The sequence below is a fragment of the Salmo salar genome, chromosome 22 (assembly GCF_965601325.2).
Source record: "Salmo salar chromosome 22, fSalSal1, whole genome shotgun sequence".
NCBI lineage: Eukaryota > Metazoa > Chordata > Actinopteri > Salmoniformes > Salmonidae > Salmo > Salmo salar.
This window is the reverse complement of record NC_138312.1, coordinates 37,786,037-37,806,870: the sequence shown is the minus strand read 5'-3', so window position 1 is coordinate 37,806,870 and position 20,834 is coordinate 37,786,037. Positions and strand designations below refer to the sequence as shown.

At 41.3% G+C, this 20,834-nt stretch overlaps 2 protein-coding genes across 3 annotated transcripts in view; both read right to left on the bottom strand.

Annotated features, from left to right (window-relative positions):
* Positions 1-770: 770 nt before the first annotated feature.
* On the bottom strand, positions 771-11,708 carry LOC106583319 (beta-crystallin B3). Its single transcript, XM_014167375.3, has 6 exons — positions 11,208-11,708; positions 10,184-10,265; positions 9,667-9,785; positions 9,249-9,381; positions 1,355-1,497; positions 771-1,203 (listed from the first exon to the last, which is right to left on the bottom strand). The coding sequence occupies exons 2-6, from the start codon at positions 10,256-10,258 to the stop codon at positions 969-971; spliced, it is 705 nt and encodes a 234-aa protein (XP_014022850.1). The 5' UTR covers positions 10,259-10,265; positions 11,208-11,708; the 3' UTR covers positions 771-968.
* A 2,264-nt stretch (positions 11,709-13,972) lies between these two features.
* LOC106583318 (uncharacterized) overlaps positions 13,973-20,834 on the bottom strand; it is a 29,350-nt gene continuing 22,488 nt past the window's right edge. For both annotated transcript variants that reach the window (XM_014167373.3, XM_082967587.1), the window contains 6 exons: positions 18,539-18,971; positions 18,285-18,441; positions 17,882-18,015; positions 17,070-17,281; positions 16,742-16,831; positions 13,973-16,289 (listed from right to left, as the gene is read on the bottom strand). In XM_014167373.3, the coding sequence (XP_014022848.3) occupies positions 16,756-16,831; positions 17,070-17,281; positions 17,882-18,015; positions 18,285-18,441; positions 18,539-18,971 (1,012 nt within the window). In that variant the 3' untranslated portion in view covers positions 13,973-16,289; positions 16,742-16,755. The remainder of the gene's footprint in view (positions 16,290-16,741; positions 16,832-17,069; positions 17,282-17,881; positions 18,016-18,284; positions 18,442-18,538; positions 18,972-20,834) is intronic.

The window sequence follows — 20,834 nt, the reverse complement described above, 5'->3', positions numbered from 1 at the left end:
AATCCTTATTTGAATATTCAATGAGGGTTGTTGACGTCAACCGCCTGTATTCAATGGGGAGAGACGCTATGCTACCAGCCTCATGCCATGAATATGCATAGCCATCTCGAGACAACTCCGATATAAATATTTTTTCTCAAAGTTGCTGGGATCTCACGTCCTACTTATATCAGTACACTTTTAACAACTTAAGCATTACATAAAACGTATATTAGATTAAATAAACCTCAAGTAGAAAATGAGCCATTCATTTTTTTGGGGACCAAATTCGACACTCATTGACCTCCATACAAGAATTCGTAGCTTGGTGGGGCGAAACGAAAAAAAACACCACATGATGGATGGAGACAGAATTTCCGCCGAGTTTGGTCTCTTCCTCTCTGACTGTAGTTGCCCATCCCTGCCCTAACCCCTCCTCACAATGGAATGTCTCATAGTCTACCTGAAGTTTGTTGGGTGAAAGTGGATACTTTTTTAAATGGTGATAAACACGATTGTTTTAATTAGTCTTTGACCTCTCCTCGACACTCGTCTCAATTTCCCATGCAGATTGATGTCTTCTGGTTTCATATTGCCATCTGCTGGTCAGTGTTTTACCCTACATCCATTCTAATAATGGGGATACAGTATATTGTAAAAAAGTACTTTCAACCAAATAATATTTCTGCTATTGTATGGCGTTGGCACACTAAATAATATTATTCTAACAACCTCAGAGAAGTTTTCAGAGCATCTCAATAAGAGGGCAAAAATAACACACTCTCATCCAGTTGGATCAAACCAAATCAGGGTCAAAGCCTTTATTATTTCCACTCCAGACACATAGGTAAGTCAGTGATGGTCACTTCACTTCCGAGTTCGTCGTTTCTTGGTGGCCCTCTGTGATGAGGAGAGGCTCAGTGGAGCCCTGGATGGTTGGGGAGCCCGGGTTGGCTTCTTAGGGAGCCTGGGGCCACAGCCACTGTCTTTCAGCTGGTGCCAGCGGTGGCAGGGGGTGGGGGTGTGGGGTTGGGTGCAGGAGTGGGGGCAGGGGGTGTGGCAGGGGCGGTGAAGCAGCCCCTTTTGTGCCACTGCATGTCGCGCACTCGTCGGACGGACTGGATCTGAGGAGCCGTGGCTCCCCAGTCGTTCCAGTGCTTGTAGTCTCCAAGCTCAAAGACATACTGGCGGCCCCTGTAGCCTGGGAACATGTAGCCCACCCACCTAGGGAGGATAGGGGAAGAGGAACATACAGTCATAATTACATTTATGGAACACAAAAAAACACACTTGCATGATAGATAACCTTGCAGTAACCTAGCTGTAGAGAGATACTATTCCTGACCTCAATTATATGTAGAGGTGTTGAACTTACGTTCCATTCAGAGCCTTTACACTGGCCACACAGTCCTGGAATCCATGGACCCACAGGCTGGGGATGTCGTCGTCCTCAATCTCCATCTTCCTCCCTGCGTAACCTGGTTTGTCAAACAGGTGGAGCTTGTGATCTGCACTGTCCTGAAGAAACACAGATCAGAACAAGTTGTGGTTATGCTTTGTTTTCCACACTGCTATTTAGTTGGTGTTTAGTTTGAAAGATAGTAGCTACTGTAGATTGAACCAAACTTGCAAGCTTATTATGCAAGATTATACAAGTCCTTCAACATTACCATCCACCAGTAGGTAAAGGCCAGTTCCAGGAGACTTTAGGCCAAACTGGGAGAGTTGACAACCCTACTTACAAATAAGTTGGCGGGGCGGAGCTAGCATGTTTTACATTTACATTTAAGTCATTTAGCAGACGCTCTTATCCAGAGCGACTTACAAATTGGTGCATTCACCTTATAGTGAACGGATGTTGGAGTGAACGGCTGTGTGTGAGAGGCTCCTGCAACTTTTTTGCGAAATAATCTAACTTAACCTACTTTATAGTACTTTTTACAACAAACGTTTCTTTCTATTACAATATTGTAACTTTCTATGTGAAAATGCCGAGTAATAAGCGACCAAAGGACAATAAATCCACTTCGGAGGCCTACTCCCCGCCAAACAACGAGACAGACATGGCGGAAGGCACAGGTAACAACGTGACACTTACAGAACTTACCCGGGCTTTGGGAGAACTACGTGTTGCTATAGCTGAGGATCTTAAGGCTACTATTGCTGAACTGGACACTAAAATTGAGAGCACCATTCGAACGGTCGCCTCGCAGGGCCAGAGTATTGTGGACCTTGAGAAAGCCTCTGAATTCAACGCTGGTAGGATCGACGAGTTGGAGAAGCTATGCACGTCATTGCAGGATAGTGTGCAGAGGCTTTCTGTGAAAGTGGTCGACCTGGAGGGTCGATCCAGACGTCACAACCTTCGCGTTGTTGGTCTGGCAGAGGGGATAGAGGCTGGCTCTCGCCCCACCGACTTCTTCGCCAAGCTATTGAAGGATGCAATGGGATCGGATGTTTTGGCTTCAGATCCCCAACTGGACCGTGCACATCGCGCCCTTGTCCCAGTGCCTCGACCGGGCCAACGTCCTCGCCCAGTAATCATCTGCTGTCACAGTTTCAAGACCAAGGATCTTATCCTGCGCGAGGCTCGAATGAGGGGCAACCTGTTACATAAAGGGCACCCCTTCCGTGTCTACGAGGATTATGCGCCCGATGTGGTAAAGCACCGCGCCGGCTACAGAGATGTCATGACCAAACTCTACAAACTCCATCTTCGCCCAGCCTTGCTCTTCCCTGCAAGACTAAGAATTACCCCGCCTTCCGGAGAGAAGATTTGGCTCTCCTCGATTTTGGACGCAGAGAAGTTTATCCGGGAATATACGCCAATCCCCCGTACAGGTTAGAGTGCCTTGTCATTGTGTGTTAGGGTCTGCTCATGGACTCGAACCCATACTATACCATAACGGGTGAAACCGTACTAAACGGTCTCGACAGGGCCTGCCGAACATGTAACACGCTGAGCTGACCAATGGAGGGCGGTTAGAGCTCTCATTTAACGTCAGTTTCACTTTAATTCCGACTGGGTTCGTGGTGGTGCCTGTTTGGGAAGCCTTCCAGGTCTGATCATTGACACTTTCGGATGGATATACTTATGTTCCCTCATTTTTGTTTTGTTTCGTTATTTATTTTTCAATTATTACATTATTCCTATTACCATACCAGTTAGTTATTGCTTGCGGAGGTCTGGGGGTGATGGCTGGGAAGGGGCAGACGCAGACACCTGGATAGCAAGTTGATGTTTTGTGCTGTTCTGCCTTTGTCATAGCCTGGCCCGCTCTCACGATTAGATTCCCACCAGACCTCCGTGGGGCTTGTGTCTGTGTAGGTGTGCGTACATGTAATTACTATGTGTACTTTATTATTATTTTCTCTTAGCTTTTTAGTATTAGGTATGTGTATATTTTAAATTAGTGTAGATTACTATTCTGGGGTGTGTATGTAGATGTGTGTGTGTGTGTGCGTGTGTGTGTGTATCTGTATATATATATTTTTTAAAATATTTATTTCTATAAGTATATATTTTTGGGTGTATGTGCGTAAGTGTATGTGTGTGTATGTATGCACATGTGTATGTATGTGGGTATGCGTGTATATACTTGCGCATGGGTGTGTGTAGGTAGGTATGCACGTGTGTGTGTGTGTATATATGTGCACGTGTGTGTATGTATGTATGTATGTATGTATATGTACAAGTGTGTATGTGTATGGATGGATGGATGTGTATATGTGTGTATATAGGTATGTATGTATGTGTGTGTATGTATGTATGTATGTATATGTATATATATGTGTATATGTATGTGTATGTATGTGTATGTGTATATATATATATATATATATATATATATATATATATATATCACTATTGTTTTTTTAGAAGGGGGGGAAAAAAATGTATTTTTTATTATTATTCATTTTTTATTTTTTTTTATTGGGGGGTACGTTAAATTTATCGGAATCCTTGTTCCCATCTCCTAACCCACAATATGTAATTGTACTGCTGTCTATGTCGGTTGCGGATGGTTTATGTTTAGACCGGCATTGCTTAGCAATGTAATCTTGTAATGCTATATCTTGCTTATCTCAGGGATTGACCCAAGATGAAGCTTAAGTGCACAATATGTTTAAGTTGCAACTTATTCTGTTTAGGTTTAATAGATGCTAATTGAACACTTTAATCGCGGGAGCCTCCTCAGTTCAGATGTTAGTATAAGTTCTAGGATAATGAGAGGTGAACGTACAGTTGGGATTTTATTTTTGTTTTACCTCTTGTTCGAGGTCGCGCCGTGCTTTTTTGGCATCGGCCAGACAATGTGTTTATTATTTTTATTTTCATGTTTTTTTTCTCTCCTTTTTGTGTATGCCTGTTAAATGTGGGTTGATGGGAGGGGTAAATGTTGGGGAAAGTAGGGGAACAGGGTGGAGAGTAAAGGTGCTTGCAGTGGGGAGGGGTGGGTTGGATACTGCTCGGGTGTAGGTGCTACATAGCTGATCGTGATAGTTTGGTGCACTTTCTTACCTTTTTAGTAACTTACATGCTATGCAGGCCACCATAGGAACTACAAATGAGAGGAGGGCGGGGCTTACATTCACTTCCTGGAATGTCAAGGGTTTAAATGAACCAATTAAGAGAGGCAAGGTCCTAGCCCACTTGAAAGCACTCTCGTCTGATATTATATTTTTGCAAGAAACCCATCTGAAAAACAATTCTCATAACAGTGGGTGGGTCAAGTGTATCACTCTAACTTCTCTGCCAAAACGAGAGGCACAGCGATTCTGGTACGGAAAGGAATTCCCTTTCAACATAAAACCACTATTGTGGACAAAGAGGGTCGTTATGTGATCGTAATAGGAGAGATCCACTCTACTTCTGTAACTCTACTTAATATCTATGGGCCAAACATTGATAACCCCTCTTTTTTCAAAAGAGTCCTTGCCCGGATTCCAGATATCTCCCATACTAACCTGGTCATTGGAGGAGACCTCAACTGTGTACTAGACCAATATTTGGATAGATCCTCTACCCGGCGAACCCCTACCTCCTATTCAAGCGAATTCTTGAATACCTACATAAAAAATGCGAACTTATTTGATACATGGAGGATCTCTAACCCTACGGGTAGGGAATACTCCTTTTACTCTCATGTTCACCATGTTTATACTCGAATTGACTACTTTTTGGTTGATGCTAAACTACTCCCCTATACCTGTAATGTGAGGTACCATGATATTATAATCTCTGACCACAGTCCACTCACCTTCTCCCTGAGATTGGGTGACATCGTACCAAACGAGAGGGTCTGGAGGTTGAATCCTCAGCTCCTCACAGAACCAACATTCTGTGAACATCTTAAAGATCAATTTAAATTTTTCTTTGATACCAACGACAACACAGAGACTTCCCCAGCATTATTGTGGGAAACACTGAAGGCTTATTTGAGAGGCTGTATCATCTCCTTTCAGACTGCCAGGAGTAGGCAAAACAGAAGAGAATTGGTAGAACTGGAGGGACAAATTCACTTACTGGATAGGGAGAATGCTAGACACCCATCTAGGGAGAAACATAAAAAAATTATGTCTTTAAAATTTAAATACAATCAGATCCTCTCTGCTAAAATTGCTAAATCTTTTCTCTATGCCAAGCAAAAATATTTTGAGTTTGGTGACAAACCACACAAACTACTCGCCAGACAACTTCGTAAGAATGTGAGTGACCGTATGATTCACAAAGTTAAATCTGCATCTGGGGAACTACTCTCTTCCCCCAAAGACATAAATGACAGATTCCGTCAGTTTTATGAGACTTTATATACATCTAAAGCGGATCCTAACCCCTTAATTATGCAAAACTTTTTGGAGAACTGTAATCTTCCTGCCCTGAACCAGGAAGACTCTAACTTCCTGAATAAGGAAATATCTCTTGAAGAAATTACAGAAACAATAAAATCTCTAAAGAGTGGCAAGACCCCGGGCCCAGATGGATACCCGAGTGAATTCTACAAAACATTCAGCAAGATGCTCTCTCCCTACCTACACAAAATGTTGGTTCAGGCCAACGAGGATGGAGTGCTCCCATCCACTTTGGATGAGGCGTTTATTACAGTTATACATAAGAAGGGTAAGGATCCGGAAGAGGTAGGGTCATACAGACCAATATCCCTCCTTAATACAGACCAAAAGATTTTAGCAAAAACTTTGGCTAACAGGCTGAGCACTTTAATTGGCAAATTGGTCCATTCAGACCAGACCGGCTTTATCCCTAACAGAAACTCATTCTTCAATCTCAGGCGCCTATTCAACATTATGTATTCTCAGAGGTTACCTAACGTGGACCTAGCCGTTATATCTCTTGACGCTGAAAAGGCCTTTGACCAAGTTGAGTGGCCCTATCTATTCAAGGTCCTACAGAAATTTAATATTGGAGATGGGTTCATAAAGTGGATCCAGCTTTTATATAGGAACCCCTGTGCGAGAATACTCACTAACCAATCATTGTCGCCCCGATTTAACCTTCACAGAGGGACAAGGCAGGGTTGTGCGCTGTCGCCTATGCTCTTCGCCCTAATTATTGAATCTCTCGCTCAAGCGATCAGATCTCATGCAGCAATACACGGCTATAATACTAAACATACTCTAAATAAGATTTCCCTATACGCAGATTACATTCTCCTCTATGTAACAGAACCCCAAGATAGTATTCCAGCTATTCTAGAGGTGATTAATTTGTTTGGTACCTTCTCGGGATACAGAATAAATTGGAACAATAGTGAATTAATGCCCATTCGGTTGCAAAACACCTCCTGGCTAGAACATCTTCCAGTTAAGCTATCTTCAGATAAATTTACCTACCTTGGAATTGTAGTTACCAAACAATACTCCTTACTATTTAAAGAGAATTTCCCCTCTCTGATGCAAAAACTTAAGGCAAACATACAATTTTGGAGAACTCTCCCAATTTCTCTGCTCGGAAGAATTAATGCCATTAAAATGGTCTTCCTCCCACAACTGCTCTACCTATACCAGAACATCCCAATATTCATACCTAAATCCTTTCATAAACAACTGGACTCTATTATCAATCCTTTCATCTGGGATTATAAAACACACAGGATAGGTAAAAAACACCTCTGTAAATCCAAGATGGAAGGAGGATTGTCTCTCCCAAACTTTATATTTTACTACTGGGCCGCCAACCTCCGCGCTGTTATGTTTCTGCTGGATGACGCACTCCCGCCATCCAGCTGGCTTAGTATGGAGCGAGAGGAGTGCCACCCCTTCTCTATTGGTGCTGTGATTTTGTCACCTGTCAATCTGGAGATGTCACTTTACCGTAACAATCCTATTATACATAGCACAGTCCGAATCTGGAAGCAAATTAAAGTCCACTTTGATCTTAGACCAATATCGTTCATGCTTCCTGTTGCCTCTAACCTTGATAACACCTTTGAGCGGTGGGGAGAGTTGGGGATAAGTACCATAGGGGATTTATATATAGGGGGAACCTTTGCTTCCTTTGAATCGCTGAGGGAAACTTATAATCTTCCCAGAAGTAACTTTTTCGGAACCCTACAGATTAGAGATTATGTTCGAAAATACCTCCCAACATTTGGGAATGCTAAACCTTCCACGTTTGACGGATGCATAAAAATATGCCCCACCTCAGACAAACTGATATCTCGTATATATGATGCTTTTCAATCTGTTAGCGCACCCTCTACTGATGCCATTAAGGCAAAATGGGAGGAAGAACTAGGGACTGACATTTCGGTGGCAGACTGGGAAGATAGCTTGGTGTATATCCACACGTGCTCCATTAACTCCAGACATCGTCTCATACAATTCAAGGTATTACACAGATTACACTATTCCAAAACCAAACTGCATAGGATATTTCCTGGTACATCCCCTATGTGTGATAAATGTCAGGCTGAGCAGGGTACACTACTCCACTGCTTTGCCCTATGCTCTAACTTGTATGGGTATTGGTGTGGAATTTTTGGGGTCCTCTCTGAAGTTCTGGAGACTTCAATAGACCCAGACCCGCTTCTGATAATCCTGGAAGTGTCCGATTCCCTAAACGGATTAACCAACTCCCAAAAACAACTCATCTCTTACGGTCTCATTTCGGCAAAAAAATTAATGTTGTTGTTTTGGAAAAAGAGGGAAGCGCCCTCTACCAAATTATGGCTCAGCGAATTGGCAAACACTGTACACTTAGAAAGAATTAGATATATTTTGAACAATAAATTATCAACATTTGATGAAATCTGGCAGCCTTTCCTCTCTTACTTGGACCAGGCGGCGCTGTGAATTTGCACGTAACGCACTCTTAATTGTCATACGGTAATCTACCTTTGGGCAGCGTGTGCTGGCCCCGCCACCCGAGCAGTTTGGAGGGGAATAGGGTGGAATAAGGGGGGATAAAGTGGGGTATAAGTGGGGGGGCTACATCGCCCCTTTTTTTTTTTTTTTTTTTTTTTTTTTTCTACCTGTCCTTGTTTTGTATGTCTTGTTTTGTAATATTTGTTTTGTGCCCAGAACTCTGGGTCTTTTGGTTAATGTCTGTTCTCTTATGTTTAGATAACTGTAAACTTGTCTTTTATACCTATACACCATTCTTGTGTATGTGTTCAATAAAAAATATTTGAACGACAAATAAGTTGGCTATTTATAGACAGAATAACTTTTTGGTCTATACCCTTTAGCTTGACTGGTCTCAGATATCGCCAACCTTGGAGCAATATAAGCCTATAGGTAACAGGTCTGGGGAGGATGTTGGCTTTGTTGGCTTTTGTCGGACATTTCAAAAGTAACTTATAACTTAAAAAAACATTTTTTACAGACAACTCTCCCAATAAATCACACGTATCGGTAGGCAGGGCTAAAAATGCGCCTCTGCCTGGGGCCTCCAAATCACTAAATTCACCCGTGTCTCTGTCCCAACTGATGTCCAACTTGTACAGACATTTTAGCTGGAGCATTGATACATTGCCAGACGCAAACCGTCTGTCTAGAGAGACTATATATAGCTTGACAGTCTTATCTTATGACAGCTGGATGCCTGTCCACTGTGGGTTGCTAAGGTCAGTAGGCTAACATCCTTATATACTGTATGTAGATTATGTGTAAATTATTTGGTCTATATTCTCTCTGTATATTCCGTTTATTGTACAGCGTTTCACCAGGTCAAATTCCTGAAACATGTAAATATACTTTGTGAATAAAGTTGATTCTGATTGTAATTATAATTCCAGGGACATACTGACCACTTGGAGTGGCCTGAAGGACAGCAGGCAGTTGTTAGTCTGGCTGTTGGTCCAGGTGCTCCAACGAGGATACTCGCCCTTCTCCAGGACAAACTGCTCCCCACCAAATGCCTGGCACTCAAACGCCACCCAGCTGAGAACACAAACGTAATTACACTTTACCAATTGTTTGTACATAAATGGTAGTTGTGAGATAGTAAATGAAAGGTAATTGATCAAAACTGTAAATGTGATCGAAATGTATATACTGTATGTATTTGAATAGGAATGTAATTAATTATCTAGAGACTGAGGTTGAATTAAATAAGGGCAGTCAGTGTCATAAGAGGCTGGGAGTAGTGGAGAGACAGGTAAACAGTTAGTGGCTAAGAATGAGGCATCATGGGAAATGTAGGAAATCAAAATCATTGACACTTACGGTCCAGATTCCACAATGACAGATCCCACCTTCTCACATTCCTTCTCAATCACATCATTACACTCTGCAGACAGCTCCACCTTCTTCCCACGGAAATTCTCAAACTCAAACACCACCACCTGCAAGGCAAGCCAGGGAGAGGCACAGGTCAGTGTTAAGTAAGTAATAATACATAGTGTAAAATAAGATAAACAATCAATCAAATGTATTTATAAAGCCCTTTTTACAACAACAACTTTAACATTAGCACAAACTGCATAGGCCTACAAGTTGCACAGTTCTAATTTAACAATGTGCTGTATAGTGCAGTGTAATTGTTCTGTACTTGTTTATTTCATTGTAAATACATAGTATCAGTGACCCTTCATAAAAGTGGAACCCTGGGAAGACTAGGATATAATTATATTTTTAAAACGTCCAGTGACCTTGTAGCTCTGGGGGGGAAGTTTCCCCAAAGTTGCCGTTCTAGGATTAGCTTCTGCCTAACACCCACCTTGCATGTTCACCCTACACCCACCTTATAGGTGGCTCCTGCCCCTCCTTGGCTCTTCCCAGCTGCTAGCTGCTCCGGTGCACCCTGCTGCTCTGACATTTTACCTCTGCATTCCAAAACATTCCCAAACACAGTCAGTCACTTAACACAATGGCAGCATAGCACCCTCCCTCCAACAGGGACTATAACAGCTAACTCAGAGGTGGTCTGTGCCGTGGTCACTTTAAGTCTGGCCAATAAGATCAGCAAGCCTCTGGCGTTGTCCAGTACCACGTTTGGCATTCGAGTGCAATCAAATACTGTAGTTTTTGCATGCACGAATACTCTAATAATGTATTGTCATTTTGGTATCACTTTTATTGTAAATAACTATAGAATCTGTTTCTAAACACTTCAGGATTATCCATAATCATGGTAGCATCCACATTGATGTTGAAGCGTTAAGAAAGATATTCTATTCTAATTTCAATAAAAGTGACTCCAAAATGACACAATACATTATTTACCATTCATTTCTATTGGGCACAAAATCATCTGAAACACAACCAAAACAAACAGAAAATGTATCCAACAAATGTTTATTCACATTTATTGTGTGCTATGGATATTGAACCAAGTATTTCACTTTTTAATACTTTAATACACATAGGTGAATTTGTCCCAATATTTTTGTTTTTTGGGGGGGACTATTCACAAAATGTGCTGTAATTTCTAAACGGTTCACCCGATATGGATGAAAATACCCTACAATTAAAGCTGACAGTCTGCAATTTAGCCTCATAGTCATTGTATAATTTCAATTTCCAAAGTGCTGGAGTACAGAGCCAAACTCCCAAAATGTGTCTCTGTCCCAATTCGTTTGGAGCTTACTATATTACATATTCTTTTCCACTATTGCATTTGATACATTCACACATATTCAATTCCAGGTAAAGCAACAGTGCACACAGGGTTATGGAGAGCAATAAATAGGGATAATTGAAAACAGTAAGAGTTGTTGGCAGCACAAGACGACAGACAGAGAGGAAAGAGAGGGATCTGTTTTTACCTGGATGGTTTGTGCTTCACTGCACCACGTACGAGGCACACTCTCTTCGTTTTTCCTTGTTCTTTCTTTTCTTTTATTTATTTCTCTCTTTCTCTCTCTGTATGATGGCGTGTGAGTGTGGAGGCCTGGCGAGCAGGCACTAGGGGCCGGGGTGGGGGGGGTATTTATGGTTTAGAAATGGCACACTGCAGCAAAAAAAAAACAGGAATGGGGGATGATGTTGATGCAGCAAGTCTGTCGCTTGCATTGTGTCCATCACACTGCCCCTCAATAGGGCTGCCACCCGGGCCGACCACGCTCATGCTGCCACCCTGCCAGTGGCCCGATGGTGGGCACACACAGACAGCGAGCCAAGAGGATTGAGAGAGATCAACCCCACTCAGCACTATTGGCCACACCTAGCTGCCCATCTGTCTGTCTGTCCAGCTTTCCATCCGTCTGCCTGTCCACTACCCCGCCATCTCTCCCTCTCTTTCTACTTTCTATTGTTCTATTTACTCTCCTTCATCTTCTCCCACGTTTACTCTCCCGTAGTGCATTTCCTTTACTTCTCTCCTTTCATCCTTTTCATCACCCTCTCTTATTTTCAGACCTTGCTTAATCCTTTAAGTTTCTTTCCTCCTTGTTTGACCTCTTACCCTTTTTCTCTCCTTGCATCTCTCTATTCACCTCTTTCTCTAATCTGTGTGTGACACTGTTTACCTACTCTTAACACCACCCTGTCCTATGCACTAGGTGTCAGTACATGGTTCAGTTCTATATTTAGCAGGATCCAAGTCAAACATTGGTCTTTGCCATGCAAACAGCAATGCAAACAACATGCAAATCTTCTTACACTCCTCCCTTGGTGCACTGGACATTTTTACAAGCTCACTTTCCAGGGGGAATCTGGAGAAGCCCTTCCTTGCAATACAGTAGGGATGTTGTCTATTGACACCTGGTACATGCAACCAACATCCTCCTATCACACGCTTTGCACACAGCCAATGTAGACCGGTAGGTGTAGGTGTCAGAAACATTCTATGGTGCCACTCAAAATAATGTTTCTTACTGTATATGGGCCAACCATATTTGTATCTCTGAGTGTGTGTATTTTTTGTGTGTTGTCTATTATTCCAGTGAATTTAATAAACATAGCATTAAAGAAACAAACGATTCCATAGAACATTTTTGAGAGAATTGGCATCTTTGAGACAGGGTTAGTGATCCTTTGAGACAGGGATAGTGATCCTTTGAGACAGGGATAGGGATCCTTTGAGACAGGGTTGGTGATCCTTTGCTAGTGCATAACATTCTGAGAACTATATGTTTCTTAGAGCTTGGTAAGAGCGTGGTTGTCCTATGGTTATTTTTGCATACAACCTTCCCACAACTTTGGTATTTCATTACTTTAACAGAACGTTTCCTAAAAGTTCAATCATGGTTACATTTCATAAACATTTTTTAAATGTTCTTGGACCGTTCTCCAACTGATTTCACATTGAGAATGTTCTCAAATAGTTCAGAGAACGTTAAGAAACAATGTTCTTCGGGGGAATTTCAGTACTTCAGCATAACGTTTCATACAGGTTTCCTCATGGTTCTTTTTAAAGTCATGTTCTCAGAATGTTCAGAGAACGTTAAGAAACAACGTTTTTCTGTGGGAATTTCAGTACTTCAGCATAACGTTTCATACAGGTTTCCTCATGGTTCTTTTTAAAGTCATGTTCTCAGAATGTTCAGAGAACGTTAAGAAACAACGTTTTTCTGTGGGAATTTCAGTACTTCAGCATAACGTTTTCTGCATGTTTCCTCATGATTCTATTTAAAGTCATGTTCTCAGAACATTAAGAAATCTTTCCATAAAAACCTCAAGAAAACATTAGTAACATTCAAAGTACTTTCTAACAACAAAACACTCTCTAGCCTCTGTCTTGTTAAGCATGTTCAGGTGTGTTGGCTGCACCTGATCCCACCTGTGTTGGCCACACCTGATCTTAATGAGTGCTTGTTTCCATTGAAATGGGGTGTGTTTTGAATAGACTAAAATGAACAGCTTTGTTTCAGTAAAAAAACAAAACATGGAATGCTAGCTCCATGCTGGTGGCTCAGTGGACTAATTCCATGAATAGTGAACAGAAGATCATAGGTTTGAATCTTACTGGTGCCGTGCCACAATAAAATAGGAATGTGTTTGCATGATTAATGCTTAGGCATCTTTGCTTGGAGTTCAAGACAGTTAACCCAAACTGAGCTAGCAGTGTTTTACTAAGTCTTATTGGAACATTTAAAGAAAAACCTCCAAATAACCTTTACATTTCATTCAAAACATTTACAACATTTAGAGAACATTCTCAAAACGTAATTGAATTACCTTCAAATAACCTATAATTTCTGTTCTCAGGACGTTCATAAAACCTCCCAGGAAAACTTTCAGGAAACCATAGTAGAATGTTCTCAGAACCTCCATGCACCCTAAAAATGTATGTTCCCAGAACAGACAACCTTTTTACTTCCGTTTTCAGAATGTTTAAACACTTTTAGTTTTACCAGTCAGGAAACTTATGGTTTTGTTCCCAGAACAGATGGGAAGCCAAAAACATACATTCCCTCAACTTCCATGGAACCAAATGTGCTAGCTGGGTCTTTAAGGTTGGTGAGAGCATGGTTGTTCTATGGTTATTTTGCATACAACCTTCCCACAACCTTCTGGGAATGATGCAGGATAGTTGCTTAGCTGTGAAAAAAATTCAGCACATTTTTAAGGAACTTGACAAAATAAAATAAAAAATGTCTTGCTATTTTATTACTTTAACAGAATGTATCCTAAAATGTCAAACGTTGTTACATTTTATTTACTTTTTTTTTTTTAGGAATGTTCTCCAACTGGTTTGACATTTGGGAATGTTGTCAAATATTTAAGAAAACATTAAGAAACAATGTTCTTCTGTGGGAATTTCAGTACTTCAGCATAACATTTCCTACAGGTTCTATTTAAAGCCATGTTCTCAAATTGTTCCTAGAATGTTAAGAAAACTTTCATAGAATTGTTTTAAGAATGTTATTTAAAAACATACATTCTGTTCTCAGCTTTAGCAAAACTCTCTTTATCCTCTATCTTGTTAAGTGTGTTCAGGTATGTTGGCCACGCCCACTAATTGGCCACACCTGATCTTAATGAGTGCTTGTTTCCTTTGAAATGGGGTCTGTTTGAATAGACTAAAATGAACAACTTTGTATGCGTAAAAAACATGTCATGCTAGCTCCATCCTGGTGGCGCAGTGGACTAACAGAAGATTATAGGTTTGAATCTCATTGATGGCTTGTCACAATAATTTTTTTTAAAGTTTTTGCTTGATTAATGACTAATAAAATACATTTTCATGAGTCCCATCTTTGCTTGGAGTAAATAAAAGTAAGCTGAACTGTTATTTTAAAAGCATAGGAATATTGTTAGTAATGTTATTTTACATTCTGGGCATTTTTTTTTACCAGTCCCACAAAAAAATGCAGTAAAGTGCCTATACAAAGCCCTCCCTCTGTCACTCAGAGATTTCTTCCAGTGTCTGCTTGCCAGCGTGTGTAGGCTACCTCCCTCTGAAGCATGTAGCCTACTAAAAGACAATTTATGCTTGATCCAAAAATGTGGTCGGAGTCTCCGTATGGAGGGTGTGGGCAATGCAGAGCTTCCAGAGACATACAGAGGCCAAATCAAGCTCTGTACCGCATCACTGTGCACCTCCCAAATTTTGTAACAATGTGGAGGGCTCCGTATAGCTCCGCATTAACATGATTGGTTGACGGTAGGTGGGGGCGTGAGGTCCTGTATAAACACAAACTCACTGCTTCCTTCACAACAGCTCTGCACTGTTCTGCGAAGCGCAAGAGGTATGAATGCCCTGACTTCTGCAGAGGCCATATTTAAGACAACTACCTGAAGTTCAAAGAGATTCAAAGTTCCTCCATAGAAGCCGCTACTCCGTAGGTATAATTCTGTGGGCTTAATTCAGATAATGTATGTCATAACAAGATGCCCAGCGCTTCAAGACAAGCCGCCTCCACCCTCTTGTTATCTCCCCACCCGCCAAATTTCAGTCGCATCTCTCTGCCCTACACTCTTTCCATCACACATGTAAACAACTATAGGTTGCCAGCTCCATAGCAAGCTGCTCTGTATGCACAGATTGGTGAAGTAATTTAATGTCGAGCTAAATGTAAAAAAAAAGATTTTAAAAAAAGAAGACAATTTCATACAGTAGGTTTAAAAAATAACAGAAAATAATTATATTAACTGGTACTTTTTGGGGGTTTGAACCGGTTCAGAACTTTATTTTGCTGGTCAGAACAGTGGAACGGAACCAAAACAATTATGGTTCTATTAAGAACGAAACTATTGGAAAATATATATTTTTTTAAATATTGAGACATTCAGTAAAGGTTTTAAGGAAGTTATTCAAAAACCTCCAGACAGAGATACTCCTTTTAGAGATCATTTCAATTTATCTAGCAGATGCTTTTATCAAGAGCACCTCATCCGAGCAGCGAGTGAGTGCATAACATAAGAGCAGAGAAACAGATGGGTTAGTTCAAAACAAGAGATTAATCGAGAAAGAAAGAGAGTTCATGGCTAGGTGGCAAAACATGTACAATTCAAGTAGGTTTGTGAACATCATGGTATTGTGGATATTTGTGTGCATGACCTAAACACACATGGTAATTACGTCAAGCGAATCTGGAATGCAAGTATGGATGAATGGAGAGATACAGTCTAGAAAATACAGTGGCCTGGGATAAGAGGCAAATGTTGCAAATTAACAGAAAAGGGCATTTTGAGTCCACTCCTCGAATCATCTGTGTATGTGTCTGTGTGTGTGTGTTACAAATAAAGTATCTACATGCTCATAGTTCCTTTGTCAAATAGGAAAGTGGAAAAAGATGGTCACAACGCAGGGAAGTATCCAATGCTTCTCCATTGTCTTGCATAGTTCATCTATAAAAAAAGTGTGTTTTTGAAAAGGTACATGATTGGAGTCCAGCCCACAGCTGTGTTTGTCAGCAACAACTGCAGTAGCAGTTGAATGATCTCCTTGTCAATGGTATCTCCTAGAGGTAAACAGAAATAAAATATAATTTACATGACACAGATAGGGGGCATATTTTAATGTGATATTTCTCTCCAAAATCAAAGTGTGTCTGACATTGTCAATCTGCAAATTTAAAGATGTAGTCTGCGATCTTAAGCACAACAAATTCGTAACATATTTTATGAATTGGATTCTTAACATGTCATACATATTGCAACGTTTTTTTAGCAGGACAACATATCATACAACATAGATGACGTAGTACACAACTGGATGACATGGTACACCAAAGTGAGCAGCACTTTCAAAACTACTGGCTGAAATTATACAAAAGTTCTGGAGCATCACTTTAACAAACATTAAGCTTTCTTTAGAGTTAACTATCACTTTAAGGTGTGGATAGAAGGGGAATGTGATCAGATGGATTTTGATTTGTAATATTAAGTGTAAAATTGGGCCCATCCCCCTCACCCTGCTCTGCTCAGCTAGGCCTCACTGTTGTATTGACTCGAGCGCTTCTTAGACTTGAGTTCTTGTAGCCATGAAGGAGACTTGTCTCCCCTGAGGGTCACACAAACAAAGATCAAAGGGTTTGCCTTGCAGATAACTATTGTAGCTAATAGCTAACTAATATTGCCAGCTAGCTATGTCATCTGCATTGCTTGTTGTTATATCATATTGTTCTTTTTTTTCTTATTCACATTTTGTTGCTTCATGTTGAATAACATTTTAAAACTACAAAAATCACTTGTGGTTTTATGCTAGTAAGATAAGAGCAGCATGTTGGGAGTAAACTTACCCTGCACCTTTGTTCCCTACAGGGGGCAGCACTCGTGACCCCCTGGGGAGGAAGGAGGAACGTCTTGGAGAGCGGGGGAGCTGAGAGGGGGACGGGGCAAGTCTGTCCGTCGGACGGTCTGTGTCTACTCCTTCACCTCCACCGGCTCTACCACCTCCTCCTCCACCACCACCTCCTCCTCCACCACCACCTCCTCGCTTCTTCAGTTGGGCCTAGGAGAGACAGTGATACATTTAAGATATTAACAAGTCATATATAGACATTTTTGATAGTACAGGAAAACCCTTACTAAGCAAAATCACATTGGTCCTGCACTGTGAAAAATCTTTCTAAATGAATGTTGTCCTGATTCCTGCTGTAAGAAATAACTTGTAAACAATCACACTTGTTTTGTTTATCACCCAAAATGCACTTTTATGGAAATGTGTCGTTTTTCCACATACAGTGCAGATGTCCAGCAGTGCAGGTTTGATTGAATGTCAGCATTAGGGTACGTCCCCAATTGCACCCTATTCCCTATATCCCTCAAATTATAATCTTGACCTCAAAGCCAGTTCCACTGCTTTTTTATTTTTCCTTTCTTATCAGGGACTGAGTTAGACATGGGACACCAGGTGGGTGCAATTCATTATAAGGTAGAACAGAAATCCAGCAGTACTTCGGACCTACAGTGTAGGATTTGAATACCCCTTCCCTATATAGTGCACTACTTTTTATACCAAAGCCCCATGGGCCCTACACAGGGAAAAGGGTGGCATTTGGGAAGCACACAGTGTTTCAGGTTGTAAAATAGGGGTGCTGAGAGCATGTACCTTGAGGGCAGACGGGTCCATTCCAGAGAAGAGGGCTATTCTCTGGGGCTGGGAAGGTTGTGAACAAACCTCCCTCCCTCTGGGCTGCTCCTCATCAGACTCACAAACCCCCCGTATCAGAGAGTCTAGCTTATCTGCAAAAGGGGTAAAACAGATGGTTGGCCTTGTGTGAATTACCTTACATGAGGGATGGTTGTAATAATCCTAAACCCCTACCTTCTAGCCACTTGTGTGTATCTGAAAAGATGAGATTGGTGTAAGAAATATATATTGGGACTTCCACCTAGGCTATCAGAGAGCAAGGTGTAGCTATTACCCTTTTTCCTAGAACTATATGACCCTTCAGGTCTACAGTGCATGGGGAAGGTCAGTCCTATGGGTTGATTTGGAATTGTCTACTAACTTGAGGAGTCATAGAACCTCCAGTCGTGGACTGGGTCTTCCTCAAGCATTATTGTGGTAGAGCTCTGACGGAAAGCTCGAGTGGGGCGGGTTCGTCGACTCTTCCTCAGCTCTGCCCTCGCACGCAGAACACTGGTGTCCAATAGAGGGGCGGAGATCTGTATGCACACACAAAGGAACAAGCAAAATCAAGTACTGTATTGCCTATAAATGCTTGCATGCATAATGGAAAGTACCAGATAGGCCTTGACTTACATCAGGAAAGGGTAATGGGTCCTCTGTTTCTTCTAGTGGAGAAGTACTGTCAGGCTCATCTGGTGGGATAACAGGCGAGATCTGGTCCTCTGTTTCTTCTAGTGGAGAAGTACTGTCAGGCTCATCTGGTGGGATAACAGACGAGATCTGGTCCTCTGTTTCTTCTAGTGGAGAAGTACTGTCAGGCTCATCTGGTGTGATGACAGACGAGATCTGGTCCTCTGTTTCTTCTAGTGGAGAAGTACTGTCAGGCTCATCTGGTGGGATAACAGACGAGATCTGGTCCTCTGTTTCTTCTAGTGGAGAAGTACTGTCAGGCTCATCTGGTGGGATAACAGACGAGATCTGGTCCTCTGTTTCTTCTAGTGGAGAAGTACTGTCAGGCTCATCTGGTGTGATAACAGACGAGATCTGGTCCTCTGTTGTCTGCCGACTGAGGATGTGGGAAATTAAAAAGAGATCACAACATCATTCAACTACAAAAACTCAACGGATTCAGGTTGGTGGGCAAAATATCTGAACTTAGTATGTAAAAAATAAAAATAGAAAGGTGACATACATAGACAAGTAAAAGTGATTTCCAAGTATTTGGGTACTTGGGAGCTGGTACTGCATTAATTTATGTGGGTATACCAAACCATGGAGATGTGCCTGTTTATATACTTGTCATGACGTGGCCCTCTTTGGGTACAGCGAGCACCATTCCCCCCCCCCCTCTCTCTCTCTCTCACCACCTCTCTCTTCCCCCTACACCCAGGCTCTGTTATCGCAGGTCATAAATTCATAGAGGAGTCTCTCTCCTCATGGCCATGCAGTATAGAGAGTGAGTTTCACAGGAGAACAAAGGAACCTCTTCCACATCACAGAACTTGAGAACTGAACAATGTCCATGTTTTGGAGAATGTGTACACGGTCGGGGAAGAATCCAGCTACGACCGGTCCATTTCGTTTAATGTTTGTGAAACTCATGAGAGACAATACAGCCACATTACCATAACTCTGTTTATACAAGAGTCTCAGTTGTGAGGCTTGCATCTAATTGTTGTATAAAATGAATGAGTAAAGATGAACCTATTTGTGAAATTATGTAATGTGATTTTAAACTGTTTAATGAAGGAAACTCCAATTCCCTTTGGAGTTTAACTAAGTCATAGGCCCGCCCCATGAGCACAGACGTTGATCTAGCATCATGGGACAGCACTTTCCTACGGTTCTGGATATAACCTCCACCTTGGGAATTTCCCAGCAGACCAGTACCTCGATCACAGAGGGAGCTAAGGTTTGAGTAGATTGCTGAATCTTTTAACTATACCACATAGTTAAACTCTGAGACTATCAATCCGACAGAATAAGAGCTACTTTTCAATACTAATTACTAGTCCGCAGCTAGAAATTATGTACCCGTGAATGCGAGGACCGACAACCGCCGAAACATCTATCCTATAAGAATATTTCTGAATGGGACTCTGAAGTATCCATTCTAACCACGGAAGAGAGAGAGAGGGCAGACGGATGGACTTTCCAACAGAAAGACGGACGATTCCAACAGAGATCACGACGACACACTGAGTGTAAATATATATATTGATTGCAATTATTCCCCAATGAGTGAGTGTTCATGTGCAAAGGATTAGCATTTCAATGAATATAATTATCAAGTGTTTTGTGACCCATTTGCGTAATTCCCGCCTTTCTCAGTCTACACCCACTTCCCTTTTGTCCACCAAGCCGTAATATCGGTTTAGCCCACTAGGGCACATTCCCTATCATTTCCTTGTAACCATATCTACTTTGTTGTTTGTTTATGCATTTCTGTGATTATTTAGTTAGTTAATAAATAAATGATTGAGACAATTGACCTATGGATGATTCATAGTGAAGACTGGCTTCGTGCAGATAACCAACAATTTACCACGTTTGGAATAAGACTAACGTGAGGTAAAGAATAATTAATTAATTTGAAGACTAATTGATCAGATATTAAAATATCTGAAAAGTTGTATTAGGAAAATTATAACTTTGTAATCTGAATATTTTCCTTGGTGCCCCGACTTCCTAGTTAATTACATTTACATGATTTGCATAATCACGTAATAATAATTACAGAGAATAGATTTGATAAAATAACAGTCTTCATTTTAATGATGCCAAAGACACGACATACTGAACAAAAATATAAACGCAACATGTAAAGTGTCGGTCCCAGGTTTTATGAGCTGAAATAAAAGATCCTAGAACCTTTCCATATGCACAAAAAGCTTACGTCTCTCAAATTTTGTGCACAAATTTGTTTACA